General features: G+C 52.9%; 1 protein-coding gene across 5 annotated transcripts in view; it reads left to right on the top strand.

The window, feature by feature from the left end:
* CHST15 (carbohydrate sulfotransferase 15) overlaps positions 1-13,508 on the top strand; it is a 73,888-nt gene extending 60,380 nt beyond the window's left edge. For all 5 annotated transcript variants that reach the window (XM_072972074.1, XM_072972075.1, XM_072972073.1 and 2 more), the window contains 3 exons: positions 4,254-4,410; positions 9,272-9,419; positions 11,068-13,508. In XM_072972074.1, coding sequence (XP_072828175.1) covers positions 4,254-4,410; positions 9,272-9,419; positions 11,068-11,258 — 496 coding nt within the window. In that variant the 3' untranslated portion in view covers positions 11,259-13,508. The remainder of the gene's footprint in view (positions 1-4,253; positions 4,411-9,271; positions 9,420-11,067) is intronic.
* Positions 13,509-14,880: the final 1,372 nt, after the last annotated feature.

The raw sequence follows: 14,880 nt of genomic DNA, 5'->3' as shown, positions 1-14,880 counted from the left end.
ACCACTGGACACGTGTCAGTTTGTCCCCTGGAGTTACTTCTTGATCTCTAAAGAATCGCGTGGAGTCGGCAAGTTCTCTGTGAAGTTGCTTTGTATTTAAAATTAAGCCAGCTATAAAGGCTCTTGTTTTATTTGTGAGCCAAACGTTTATAAGAGGTGTTATTACCACAAAATAAACTCAGCATGGAAAGCTTGAGCTGCTGGTTGGATTTTGAGGTGGTGGTTCATGTGATGTAATTCCAGTTCTACCAACGGACGTGCGTAGTCCTTTGCAGCCCTTGGTAGAGGCCCTGGACTTGGGCTAACTGTGAAGTACGGGTTTTGATGACAGTTTCAGGGGCGTCGGTTACTTTCTATGGACATCTTTCCTGGGCAGAGCTGTAGTGTCACCAACACTCATAGAAAATGTGTGAGCCAGGAGGGGCCCCTTCAGACCCGTTGCCACAAGGTGCCCCTCGTTGCGTCCAGCTCAACTGCACTTTGAGATCCCTGCAAATCTGATTTTGGTGTTTATCCATCAGCGTTTAGATTGTACTACACCACACTACCCTGTGGTGACAGGTGCCATGTTTTAGTCACAACGGGTGTCCTATGTTTGAAGAGGGAGAACAGCACAGCTGATGTAGGGGGACGCCTGCAATAGACAAACGTAGCGTCATCCGGGTCCTGTATTCGGGTGACCACGGATCCGGGGGAGGATCTACTTGCCAGTCCCTGAGTGCCTGTAAGGACTAGTCTTGAAGCAAGTCCTTTTGCAGAGTTTGGCTGGCCAGGCTGAGTTGTACAGAACACTCCTTTCCAGCGTGTGTGCGGATTCTAGGCAATCTGTGGGCAGATCCCGAACATCTCAAGACTTTTCAGAGGTGTCCACTGTGGACGCTGGCAGTGGGTGGTTTCTTAAAGGGCTGTGCAGAAGGCACCGTGCCAAGTGCTGGAGGGGAAGAAGATCTGGTCCCTAAGCAGCACTGCTCTCGTTGTTGGGAAATCTTTGGCTCTTACTACATTATATCTTACTATAATGAGAGGAGAGGGGTGCCTGAGAAGGGTCGTTTGCCGTTGACCAGGGCTTCAAGGTCACTGCGGTCTCTACAGGAGGGAGTGTGGCCAATGCCCCAGGCAGGACCCTGGGTGCAGTCAGCGGTGCAGATCTAAAATCTCCAGACATATGGATACGTAATAAAATAGGCTGAATTGCCTTTGCTGGAAAGAGGGAAGCCAGATGGGAATAAGGATGGAGCTGAGAGGAGAGAGAAACAGAGCCAGGGGCCAGTCTGCATCAGCCCAGTTTCCAGGGGCAGCTGGGTGTTGTGAGTGAGGGAAGGGTGTTGGGCAGAGCAGTGGGGGTCCCCAGGAGGTGCGCACAAGAAGAAGGGGATTTTTGAAAACCAAGGAGAGATAGGCTTATCCTCTCTGCCAGCAAAAACACAGGAGGAAAAGGTGCAGGAAACTCAAAACGGGTAAGTTCTGTTAAAGAAAAAATTTATAATGAGTAACTATGGAATAGTGTTTATATTAGGCTGCAGTGTGTGTACTATCTGATCCATTTTATGGATGCTCAAAATTCCCCCAAATCAAGTAATTAGAAAAGTGCCATGATAATGTCAGTGGATAGTGAGACCCCTAAATTAGGAAGCCCACCAAAGTGTGAGCCCTTGCCACTGACTGTGAAAGAATTCTCAGTAGAGACAGAGAGAAAGTGGAAAAAAGAAAAAAGCTGCTTTATTTCTCTAAAGAGGAAAAGAAAGGAGAAGGACTTGAGCAGGAAGCGGTCAGCCAAGATGGGCAGTAGAGACAGCTCCAGACCCGGTCCTGCCACGTGGGTTTTTAAGAGAGGCTCTGTCATCATGTTTTCCTTCCGGGTATGATGGAACCAATCAGTCCTTGTATGGGCTTTTCCAATTGTTGTCATGGCAACCGTCAACTGTCATGGCGCCGGTGGGCATGTCATTAGCAGCTAATACATTACAACGTGCATATAATGGGGCTCAAGTCCACTAGAAGTCAAATCCTCCACCATCTTGGGCTCCATCAGTTCTAACCAGTTCTTATTTCTTCTCTCCCGCTGCCTCCTGAGACTTAGATAAGAGTAATTGGTTTTTATTTGAGGGAGGGGCAGGGGTATGATCCTGGGAGCAACAGCCTTGGTACCAAAACAGGAAAGTTGCTTTTAATCAGAATGCCTGCAGTCTGGTGGACCCAGCATCCCCCCAAAAAAACCCATCTCTGAAGATTCTGTTCAGCCATGAAAGGTTTAAAGGGAATGGAAGGGATAACCTCAGTTCATCACTGAGATGGGTGGTCGGAGTTGTTGCCATCCCCCAGTGCCTGTAGGCTTGTCCTCATCAACTACTTGAGCCTGCTCTTGTGTGACTCAGGGAGGCCTGGGGGACGTCAGTGTCAGCGTTTCTATAAGCAAGATGCAGGGGTTGGTGGGGGTGGGGCACAGGGTCCTGCAATAATATTTTATCTTATCCTATCTGATAAAATCTGATACATCTATGTTTTTAAAAAATATAAAATATGCAGATATGTTTAAGTATGCACCAAGAATTTCTAGAAAGATAGATAACAAATGTCACCTCTGGGGAGTAGAACTGTAAGTTAGGACCACGGTGGAAATTGGGGCCGTGGACTTTACGAGAACAGTGTGCTTATTACAATGTTATAACTTGTTTTGATTTACTTTTTGTTTATTTTGGTGGTATAAGAAAAGAATTATCCCATGTAAAAAAGTGACTGGTAGTGTTGAAAGTCCAATAAAATGTATTTAAAGAGGATTTGTTAGAAAAAGAGAAAGAAAATTATTCTGGTAAGTGTTAAAGGGTGGTAAGGCAGACTATTCAGAAAGTGTTGTGAGGCACAAATGGCCCGTGTTATGGGCAGTAAAAGAATTTACCAAAGACAAAGGATGAAAATAGAAAAGGGCTTTAACAGGTGCACTGCCACAGACAACAGCAGGCCACACGGACAAGAGGTGCCTGTGTGAGCCCCAAGGGTGGGTTGTTGGGGTCTTTTATTAGGAAGGGTCACATCAGGTACCACGCAAGTGTTTGATTGGTTGTGGGTGAAGGAAGAGGTTTAGGGTCCACGAAGGGCCTGTGGGGTTTATGATTCTGATAAGGTGGTGGAACCAAGCCAGCCTGAGCTACTGTGAGATTAGGCATTTGCTAGGGCTATTAGTTTGTTCGGGCAAACACGCCCAGTAAAGAATGCACTTTATTTGTGGAGGGATGGCAGGCAGACATCTGTGAGCCCAGGAATGGGGGTCATTGGACTTTGAAGGACGTCAGCTGGTCCCGCATTCAGCAGTAGGTGTAAGGACCACTATGATGGGGTCTTGCAGTAGAGGAACAAGACTGAGTTCAACTCCAAATACAGCAAGGAAAAGGGGGAATTTATAGCCAAGGGAGAGTGTGGGTCAGTGGATGGAAAGTTACTAGGAGGAAACATCAGGCGTGAGGGGGGATTCTGGCCTAACGACCTAGCAGGATTCTTACTAAAACTGGGCGATACAAAGACAAGGAAGTATAAAAGTCAAGGTCGAGTTGGGGAGAAATTTCAGAGAAGCCTGAGTACAGTTTGGTCAAAGAGAGACGCTGTCAACTCCTGTGTGAAGACACTGTTGCATACATGTGGTGGGGTCTGTGTGAACGGATCTACGTGTGTGGACACACATGAAGGCCTACAGGTGTCTGCCTGCATATGTGGGAGTATTTTTACGTTGTGTTAAAAAGTAGGTCCTTACCAGTTTAGACAGATACATTTCATGATTTTGTTTTAATGTTCTGAACGGCTGTGGAAAGGGCTGGGAAATCCGTGCAGGATCGTAGCCCTTCGAGGGCGACAGATGTTCTTGTTACTGTCTCTCCAGTAGAGCTGGGAGGAACCGGAAGGAGCATAAAATTTTCATGGTCTCTTTTTGCTGTTGTACGATCCTTGTAATCTGGTGCTGTTTTGAAGCTCACTGTTACTATGAAAGCAAAAAGAACTAAAAAAGATCAAAAGGGACTACCAGTGGCTTGTGTAGTGCCAGCGTAGACGTATCTAAGTCCAGGAGAGCAGGGGTAGCCCTGTGAAGGGTGGGGAGGTGTCGGGGTGGTGGGGAAGTGGCTGGTCTGCCAGGGAACAAGGGGAATGGTGGTGTTTTAATGAACCAAACTAGATAACGTAATTGCTTGTTGATTTCCATTGTCACTCGAAGGGCGTGATTTCACGTTCGTGGCGGTAAAAATATCTATTTGTTTTCTTCACAGGTTGTACTCAGACTATCTCTACTTTGCAAGTTCGAATAAATCTGCAGATGACTTCCATGAAAAAGTGACAGAAGCTCTGCAGCTGTTTGAAAATTGCATGCTGGATTACTCACTGCGCGCCTGCGTCTACAACAACACCCTCAACAACGCCATGCCGGTGCGCCCGCTCGGGGGTTATTATGCATCGTGGATCGGGATTTTAGCATATAAACAGCGAAGCGTTTTAATGTGCAAATGCCTCTCCCCATGCCTTTGTGCCGAGGCTAATGCAAAACAAATATTCATGGATGTAAAAACTCTCAAAGCTGATGGGCCCTTTCAGCCAGCTCCCTGCATTCTTCGCTGTCGATCGCCCAGTTACAACCCTCTCTCCTCCTTCCACAAAAGAGTGAGGGCGCATTTGGGAAGATACTATTTAGTGAGGCGTGGAAAACACACCCTGCAGTTAGGATTGGCAGGCGTGAAGACCCAACTCCCCGTCTTAAGAGCGTTCTCTCCAACGGTGGGAAAATTACCCACCAGGGACTTGCAGTGCTTCTCTGATGGGGTCTTAATGGAAAAATATTTTCCATTGATCCTTTTCTTTCTTTGCTCTCGTTTGCCTTCAGGAATATAGTTATACATCTCTTGCCCTCTTTTTGTGCAAAAGAAGCTGTGGCTAGTGAATTCAGCACGGTTTAGCTAAGGAATGGTTTTCCACTGCACAGAGCCCAAGGTTGCTGTAAGTGCCTTTTCAGCAGGTTTGTGCAGTGGGTAATCCACCTTCAGCGAAGCTAAGACTGTCACCTGCCCCCAAGTGTGGTTCACAGCCTTGCTCTCCTGAGCGTGCCACGCTCAGAGGAGATCTGTCTGAGGTGGGGGCTCGGGGCCCCCCAGGTGCGGTAGGGTTCAAAGTCAAGAGGGCTCCCTCCCTGTTCCTTGTCATCTAGCCCGTCTAATCTGGCAGGAAGTGCAGAGGCAGCAGGTGGGGTCCCAGGCTGTCTTACTGGAGTTTACACTTAGCAGGGAGGGTGCAAACAAAGGCACAGATCAACACAGAATCCGGCCCGGGGTGTGGGGTGGAAGACGTGGCCTTTCGGGCCAGACAGTGGTGGGTTCAGTTCCCGCTCCGGCAGCTACTAGCTGGGTGACTCTGGGTAGTTACCTTAGTTTCTCTGAGACTCAGTTGCTTATTATAAAACAGGGTGATAACACGGCTTTACCAGGCCATGGTAAGGTGAGTGACAGTTCATTCACGTGTAGGGAAGGAGAAAATCACCCTTTCATCTACCCATCTTAGGTTCGTTGGCTGGGGCCCCATAAATTAGACCAATGAAAGATAAACGCGAGAAAAGCAAACAGAGGTTTATGAACACGTGTATGCACACCCACCCGGGAGCACTCAGCGATGAGTAACTCAGGGGTGGTTAGGACTTGAGCTTACACGGTGTCTTAACAGGAGAACCATAGATTTCTTCTCTGCCTTCTGTTCACTCACTGCCTTCTGCAGCACCTGAGTGCAGACCAGCCCCGCCCACCTCTCCATCTCCTCTCAGCTGCCTCCCCTGCCTCCCTCCCCATCGCTGCTCTGCAGCCACACTCTGTCCAGTAGGTCCTCAGCTGGACCACCTCTTGCCTCCGAGCACAGGCTTGCAAAGTGTGGTCCCTGGACGAAGAGTATAAGCGTCCCTCGGAACTTGTCAGAACTGTCAACTCTCAGGTCCAGCCCCAGACCCCAGAATCGGGAACTTTGTCGGTGGGCCCCTCAGTCTATTTAGAAGCCCACCGGGTTTGTTCTGAGCCTTTCACACTCTCCTCCCTGGGACCTGCTTCTCCCGGTCGCTGCAGGGCCCCTCATCCTTCCAGGCTTGCTTTAATCTGACCTTCTGTTCTCTCTCCATCTTCACAGTGTGCGTCACAGCTGGCGATTACAGATCATTGTTTTCTTTACCAGTTCAGCTCTGTCTCTGGCTCCCTGTGGCCGGGGGTCATGTCTGTTACATAGCAACGCATCTCCATTGCTTAGCAGGATACCTGATGTGCAGGATGCACTGGATTGTTTGCAGAATGAAAGAATGAATGAATGAATGAATGAATGAATGAATGAATGGGGGGTTTATGAAACTAGTGGAGAGGCTCCAACTGAATTCCTAATGGGAAGCAGAGACGTTTGGCGAGGTGCTTTCAGGGGGAATCCTGTCCTGGTTTCTTGCCTGTTTCCCAGTGTTGGGGGATGGGCCCTGAGTGCAAGGCACTGGTTTCGGGACCAGGCTCTGGCGGGTGCTCCCAGCTGACCCTGGACAGGGCCCTGCCCCTCTCCGGGCCTCTGGTTTTCCATCCAGAGTTGGCTGGAGCCGATAACCTCAGAGTCTTCTCTCAGCTCTGATGGTTTTACATTTTAAATGTATTGGGCACTTCCCCTAAATACCCTCTTCATGCTCGTTCCACTTGGATTCTCTGGCTGATATGGGGAAATATGAGGAAAAAGTGTTGAGTGGGCCTGTCTTGGGTTTGTCTTAATGGTGTGCAGTTGCGGTAGTCACGCTGCATGCACCAGAAACTGTCACTGGAGGTGACCAGCACTTCCCTTGACTGGGGTGGGGGTGGGGGGGTTGAGGGAGCCGGAGGAGGGAGTGTTCTGGGGGACAGCAGAGCCCAGCCTTGTGGGAAGCAGCCCGTGCCTGGGAGGCCTCCCCGCCTTCCCCTGCAGAGCCCTCTCAGGTTTGTTCCCTGCCCCCGACGGCCCCTCCCTGCCTGGACCAGCCCCTCTGTGAGGGACAGCTCTGCTGCGGGGAGGCCAGGGCCAGCAGGACTTGGTCTTCCCTTGGGCAGGGGAGGGGGCTTTTCCGAGGATGGCACAGACACGCTTTCAGGGAAATACTGTCACCCATGGCCAGGTGCAGGGATGACGGCGGCTACTTCAAAACCCCTTCATCCTGCCACAGACACCCAGATCCTTGCCTTCTAGAAGGTTCTCAGTAGCAAAGGCGGTTCTGTGAAAGAGATGAACCTCATCAGGCTGGTCCTCCCAGGGAGGGGCCGGCCTGCGAGGCTGATGGAGAATTAAAAAGCCCTGCGAGGTCCCGACTTAAAAAGAAGACGTTCTCACAGGGGTTTGTCTGTGTTGGAGGCGACACGTGGATTTATTTGAGGCTGGCGGGTACTCATTTCCTCTCTAGCTTTGGCCCAGCTTGAGGTCCCTTTCCGAGCTGGTGTCTAAGGTGGCAACAACCTGGGGGCTGGAGGCAGCTAATGAATTTCGGAGGCAGCTTCTCACCCCCAAACTGTTTTTCTTCCTCCACAGCCTCCCACATGATTAGAAAAATAATGAAATGGAAACAGAATAGCGAAGAGACGAGACTAGTTAGTGCCTGTACATATTTGTCAAGCGTTTCACTGTCCCATTGTTACTGCTGTGTTCAGTGGTTCCCCCCAAGAAAATACGAGTGCTGGGCACACGGCCTTGCGTGGCCGTGATGATGGGAGAGACTGGTCCCTGCCCTGGAGCAGCTCAAGGTCACGCTGGGAAGGGAAGGAAATAGATTGTGAAAGTGTCTGCTTAAGGAACTGAGCCTGGGCCCTGGCAGGTGCTCCAGTTGGAGGGGTGGGCTGGGAGTCAAGCCAGACCAAGGACTTCGCACTCGTGGAGAGCTGGGTCAGGCCTGGAGCGCGGGCCGGCCGTGGCCAGGCCATTGGTTTGGGAAGCTCACACTCAGAACTAGAGATGGGGGCACTAGTCAGGCTGTGACAGTGCCAGGCAGGCGCTGATGTGGCCTGAACAAAGAGATGAGAAAAGAAGGGATGAGAAGCTTTCAGGAAGACCACAGCAAGGCAGAGCCGGAGGCAGGACACAGTGCAGGGGCTCTGAGCGCGTGGCGGTGGGGGCCCTGGGAAAGGGGGCCTCAGGACGGAAGGGGAAGGGCCCGTTTTATCTTGGAGCTTTGCCAAGAGTTAAGAGCCAACTGTGATGTTACAGGGAACAGTCCCCAAGCCCGCTCTCCCTTCTGACACCATCTGCAAGTTGGGGAGGCGTCCCCCAAGTCAGTCTCAGGTGCAGTAATTCACTAGAAGGAATCACAGAACACACGGATAGCAACTACACTCGGGGTCAGGACTTACAACAGGGAAAGGGCGCAGCTGGGAATCAGCCGAGGGAAGCAGTGCACGTGGCAATACACTTGGAATATTCCCGCCCAGGGAAGCTCACCCAGGCCGCCGGTGTCTGGAGTGTTTCTTGGGGCTCAATCAGCTACTGGCTGCCTGGGCTGCCCTTTACTGTCCAGTCCTCCTGGAGGTCAGGCTGGTACTGCATGGCCCAGAGTAACTCACACTGTTTGACTGTCCAGTGGCCAGACTCCTTGGGCAGGCAAGACACTGTTGTCAAGCAGGACATTACAGGTGGCCTAGAGGTCACCTCCCAGGAGCTGGGGACGAAGGCCAGACCTCTCTCTGGGTGTGGGTAAGTCTTCACCACACAAGCTCGCAGTTTGACATGAGAGAAGGAGCCTGGAGAACATGAGGACGCCCAACACGTAGGTGAGGGGAGCGGCTTCATACAACGCTGCTTGTATTCGCATGTGCACACACACTCAAGGTCACGGACATCCGTGTGGCGCCAGGCACTGGCGGTTCCCTTTTGTGGCTTTTTGCTAGGGCATTTGTAGCTGTTTCTCACGGCTGTTGGGCGCTGGGCGTAGGCGCAGAGGCAGCCAGGATATTGTGCAAAGACCATTGGCACCGTAGGTGGGTGTAACCCTGGCCTCTCCCTTCACCTGAGCCCTCACTGTGAAGTGTCATGGAGCTACCTGCAGGGTTGTCCTGAGGATGAGTGGGACCCTGAGTGTGGGACTCCTTTGTAGGGGTTCATGGAGAAGGAAGAATGCACAGCATTTAAAATCCAACTTCTGGAGGAGGCTATTCGCGAGGACACCACTTCAGTGTTGGTTTATAATGATGTGCCGTGACGCTTTCGGAAAAGTGCCTTAAGGTATTGGAGGAATTGCTTCTGAAATAACGCCTTCCTTCTTCTTTGGTCCTAGGTGAGGCTCCAGGTCGGGCTGTACGCTGTGTATCTCCTGGACTGGCTCACTGTTTTTAATAAAGAACAGTTCCTCATTCTTCGCCTGGAAGACCACGCCTCCAACGTCAAGTACACCATGCGCAGAGTCTTCCAGTTTCTCAACCTCGGTATGAATGTCTCGCTGGAGACCCACAGAGCAGGGCTCGAGCTGCGGGGACGCTGAGTCACTCGCAGACTCCCTGAGCTGGGGAGGGTGGGGCCGAGCTGGGAGGCCGGTTCAGTGCCTATTTGTCAAGACCAGCTGCGCACAGGGCCTCGTGCACGGTGTGACAAGGAGTCTGGGGGAGGAAGACAGAGCCTCTCGTCTGGGAGTGGAGGAAGCCAAGGCTTGAAGAACTGAGTAACCGATAGAATGACGTGCGGGGAAGTTAGCGTCCTCACGGGAGGTCCATACACACGACTTCGGGTCTCAGCTGCTGAAGGAATTGTGGAAGGAAGGGTGTGAGCTCTGCCTTGAGGATGGAAAGGGTGTCTGGGCAGCTGGAACAGTTTTGCAGAGACCACAGGGCCTGGAGGAGGGGATGGACAGGTCAGTGCTTTGCTGGGGACCTTTGGAGACAGAGCCGTGTGGCTGGATTTGGGCTGCTGGTTGTGGCTCCGGGGCCTCTGGGGAGGGGGAGCCTGCCCCCAGCCAGAGGATGCCACCCCCAAGTCCCGAGTGGTACTTTGTGGCCACAGGCCGAGTTGCTGGCTGCGGTGATGGCTGGTGGAGGTGTGCGTTCAGGTGCAGGGTGCGGCCCCGCGGTCGGCACCTGGGACGGCTTGCGAGGCTGAAGCCGGATTTGCTTTCCTCCCGGGGCGCCTCTTGCCGCCCTGCCTGATGATCGCGCCTGGGGATTTTGTTAATTGAATATTTCCTGAAATCTATTTGCTCACCACTAGGAATCAGGACCCTTTTGTCATTTGATTTTCTTTCTCCTTTTCTTGGAGAGCTGGCAATGTGATGGAGTATGATTACTTTTGCCTTTTAAAGCTGAGAACCATTTTTCTTTGATTTGGCCACTGTAGATGCTGTGGCATTAATGAGCTTGTCTGTAGTCTCTAGGATGAACAGTAAGGCCAGCTCTGTCCTATTTCACAGAACCCAAGGAAACTGGGATATAGTTTTACAGGACTTTAGCCTGACTCTGGGGGCCCTAGGCAAAGAGGCAGCGATCCTGTGGGTTGAGCCAATGAGAGGCTCGTGGTCGTGAGGGCTAGGGTGGGGGTGGCACGTAGCCTCTCCCAGGCCTCTCCCCACTGATCTTCCTGCTGTAGGTGGAGGTTAAGCCAGTGGTGAACTCCCCACCCGCAGGCCACCTCACAGCACAACACGGTGAAATATGGCCCCGCATCGGGACCCTTTGCATCAGTAGCCCACAGCAGAAATGGCAGAATTCTAGTGGGCTGGTTAGCAGGAAAAATCTAAGTGGGTGGACTATCTGGCAGGTCGCACGGTTATCCAAGGACAGGCTGGCCCCCTTTACGGGCAGTTGGAAGTGAAACCAGGAGGTGAGAGGCACGGGTGGGGCTGCGTCCCAAGTCCCAGCTGTGCTCCCAAGGGTGGATGTAAAACCCCGGGCCCCAGGAGCTCTGCCATTTCTTACTGGAATTTCTACCTTCCACCCTCAGCAACTCCGAAATGGTTCCAGCCAAAGAATTTTGATCTCTGAACACATTCTTCAGGAAGCTTCTGTCTCAGCAGAAAGCATGGCTGGGATTTTCTGAAAGTTTCTTTTGCCTCCTGCCTCATGGGGTCTTTTTTTCGTATTCCAGGGCCCTTAAGTGAGAAGCAAGAGGCCTTGATGACCAAGAGCCCTGCGTCCAACGCGCGGCGTCCGGAGGACCGGAGCCTGGGGCCCATGTGGCCGGTCACACAGAGGATCCTGCAGGACTTCTACGGGCCCTTCAACACGCGGCTGGCGCGGGTTCTCGCCGACGAGGCGTTCTTGTGGAAGAAGACGTGAGGGCCGAGGGCTCGCTGCCGGCTCAGGCCGGGTTTCCGTTATTTCCATGATTTGAAATCTCTCTTGGTGGGGATCCTTTTTGCTAAGAGATTGGAGAAATCCCCTCCCCAGGCACCTGCGTATGGAAACCGTTTCAAAATCTCGTTTGTGATGTTAAACAGCCCAGCAATGGTCCCTTCACCGAGTCTCAGATGGAGGCTGTTGGAGATTCCACTCGGGAAAGGGTCCCCTTCTGCTCCAAGAGAGACTGAGCTCCGGGATGAGGCCGGCAGGCACTGGGCTCGGTGCCGAGAGGGAAGCACCGAGTCTGGGATCCACTGGAGGCCCCACCCTGGGGCTGGCCAGGATGAACTTTTCACACTGAGTTTTGAAACCCTCTGTGCAGATCACTAACCTCATTTGGGCAGAGAATGGAAGCTCTTTTATTTTTTTTTTTTCCCTTTTACCCCAAAGTCAGCCCTTCCGTCTCTTCAAATATAAACCCTGTTAACTTCACTCTTTAACGAGGGAGAAAGACCCAAGTCAGTTTTTGGCAGCACGTTCGTGTCTTGGTTGGACCTCCTCCCCGTCTGTCCTTGTGGACTTGACTTACGTTTAACAGAAGATGAGCGTGTTTGAAACAGACCACTTTCTGCGTTTCAGTAGCTAGAGCTCTCTTTTCTGCCCCTTTAGGTGTTTTCTCAAAAGTTTTTTCAGTTTATAATTGGAATATAAATTCAGTTTAAAATTGGAAGGGAAATTTTTGCTGTTAATGCCAGACTGAGCAACTTGGAGTTGATGGGAAATCTGGGCACCATCCAGGCGCCACGCACCCGAGGCCCTCAGAGACTGAGGGCTTCGGAAGTTTTAGTTGTGGGTGCAGCAGGTTGTTTGCTCTGCCTTCTTCCCAAACGAGCTTATTACCCACATTCTCCACCATGTGTGGCCGGAGGTCGTTCCTCACTCGATGAACTACAAGATTCTGGTTTCCTGATTCAGAAACACATAAGCTATGTATGCTTGGGTGTGCTGGGATTCGGAAGGAGAACGCCAGGAGCTGTGTTCTTGACGGAACTTTCTGGGCCACTTGGCTGCTTGGTTTACTGACGGACAGGCCAAAGGCCTTGCCATTTCCTGGAGACGGTGGGAAAGCGTGAACACATTCCTCACACACAGGCCCAGGCGGGACCCCCACCAAGCTTCGCGTGCAAGCGTTGTCAAGGGAAGCTTCCTGCCAGTCAGAGCGCTCAAGTGGAGATCCCGGCGGTGCACCAGTCAGACAGCGCCAATGCCTACATGCCCAGCCGCCGCCGCTCATGGGCGTGAGGGTTTGCTCAGCTGTCCGGCCCCGGCGCCGTGGTCTTTCCGCTGTCAGAGGTGCGATGCTCGGCCTGTTCAACAGCGAGCGGAGGGCTCTCCCTGGCACGGCCGGGCTGTTTCTGCTTCTGATGGAGCCGTGGTCCTGAACACCTGCTTTCAGGGACAGTCCGCCTTCCCTCCCGCTGTGGCACTCGGAGCAGCAGCCAGCAGGGAACCCTGGCCTGAGCACGAGGTGCTGGGGGGAGGCATCGCTTGCGCGTGCGTGTGTATTTATTTGCAGGGCGGGTGCGTGTGTCGACGCGAGGGAGCAATTCCAAGCAGGCCCCTTCGGTTCTGTTGCTGGCGGCCTCCCCCGCTCGGGACACAGCCCCTTCCTGGATTTACTTCCCTGCCAATTAGCTAGTCATTTGCAGCCCGTGCTTGCTCCTCCGCCCCGACCGTAACTACAACCGGGGCTCTTCCCGCGCACTCCTAGGCATGTGAACAACATGCGGCGTCATTCTGCTTCTTACAGAAGTAATACTGAAAGTCGTATTTCCAATATTATTTGGTTTATTTTACAAATCTTTTTATAGACGCAGGCCCATCCCTCGGTGCCAGTCAGCGCCATGCAGACCCGGTTTCTCCGGGGGCCTTTCTCCAAAGGGCTGGCTGTCTGTCTGTCTGTGTGTCGCCTTTGCGTTCCTCCGCTCTCCCATTCGAGGCCCCACTCCCAGTGACGGCGCAGCTGCCGTTTCCAGCGGGCGACCTCCAGCCTGTCGTCCCAAACCAAAGCGAAATGAAGCATTTCTCACAACCCGGTACTGAAGTTCCTTTGTGTCCCCAAAGCTGTGTATCGGATTGTATTAAATTGTACTCCCTTAGTCGTGTAAGGTATGTTAAGTGAACCACAGTTATGCTGTACTTTTATTAATATTTAACATAATTAAATGTGGACCCCTGTGACCGGGACCCCAGAGTGCACGCTCTTCCTCATAAGCCGCCGCGGCTCCCGTGGAAGGCTCTCCCTCGGGTCCCTTGTGCTCGAATGAACCACAGTAGTTCTGTGTCTTACCTGCCAGCATTGCACACTCTACCAGGGGGCCTGCCACTCATGGTGATGGTGAGACAGAAGATGGGAGGGGAGGGTTCCCATGTTACCAGAGACGCCCGCCTGGGGCTGCTGGGGTGTGAGGGCAGCGAGGCCCCTGCCCACAGACGGGCCTAACGTTGTCTTCAGACATTTAGATTTGAAGGTCGGGTGACGCAGTCCTGCTGCTCCCGATAGGCTGCTGTCACGTAACTGCTTCCCTCATTTACATGGCTGCCTGGCCCCTGGGGGCTGGGAGTGTGAGAGCCTGGGTGTTACTGGGTGCACGTCATCATCACTGGACACTCAGGACCCCTGGATGCAGCTAGACCAAGCCTGGGGGAGATGTGCCGTCTCAAGCTAGGGGTTCTGGAAGCCTTAGTCATCCTGGGCACAGGGTGGAGCCTGAGTTGGTCCCACAATTCTGGAAAGACCCACCCTGGGTGCGCCTCTCCCCAGCACTACCCTTCACAGTGGTGTTGGGGGAAGAGGGGCTGGCGAGTCCAGACCTGGAAATGAGGAGGACCCCTTCTTGATGGCAAAGCCAGGGACAGCTCCGCTTAGCAGAGAAAACGCTGTGCCTGTGAGGAGGTGGGGGGGCAGCACAGACAGGCAAACCTGGAGGGCTGATCACACAGCTCCTTCCCCTGGGGGCCTTTCCAGACCCCTCTCTGCCTTGCGGCCACCTCTCGCCCACGCAGGCACCAGCTCTTGGGGAACATTCTAATGAGGATCAGCTATGTTAGAAGCCTCCCCTTGGATTGACTCTATTTGGCAACTGACACAAAGGCCGGGCTTCTGGCGGAGGAATTTCAGGCCTCATCCAGCAGGGAGAGAGGTATCGTGTGTGGGTGGGTGTTTTTCTGTTGCTCCAGAATCCTCACCCTGTGGGCAGATCCTGTTGTGACTCGTAGGACGACATCACTCCCCCACAGCGTCACCCGGCAGGCCTCCCTGCAGAGCCGCCCGGAGAGAACGGGTCCCGCGGGGAGACGGCTGCAGCAGCAGTGGGGGCAGCCGGCCACAGGCCCCGGGGGGCTGCATTCACATCCCTCGGCCACTGTAGCAAGTTAGCCAAACTGAGCGGCTGAAGCCAACTCCGGTGCATCACGTCAGTCTGCAGGTCAGAAATCCAAACTCAGTCTCACTGGGCGAAACAGGATGTGGGCGGGCCTGGTCCCCTCTGGAGGCTCTAGGGGAGAATCCGTCTCCTTGTCTTTCCCAGCTGCTGGAGGCTGCCACACTCTTGGCTTG

The sequence above is a fragment of the Vicugna pacos genome, chromosome 11 (assembly GCF_048564905.1).
Source record: "Vicugna pacos chromosome 11, VicPac4, whole genome shotgun sequence".
Classification (NCBI taxonomy): domain Eukaryota; kingdom Metazoa; phylum Chordata; class Mammalia; order Artiodactyla; family Camelidae; genus Vicugna; species Vicugna pacos.
Note: the sequence above shows the minus strand (reverse complement) of the source record. Positions and strands in the feature narration are given on the sequence as shown.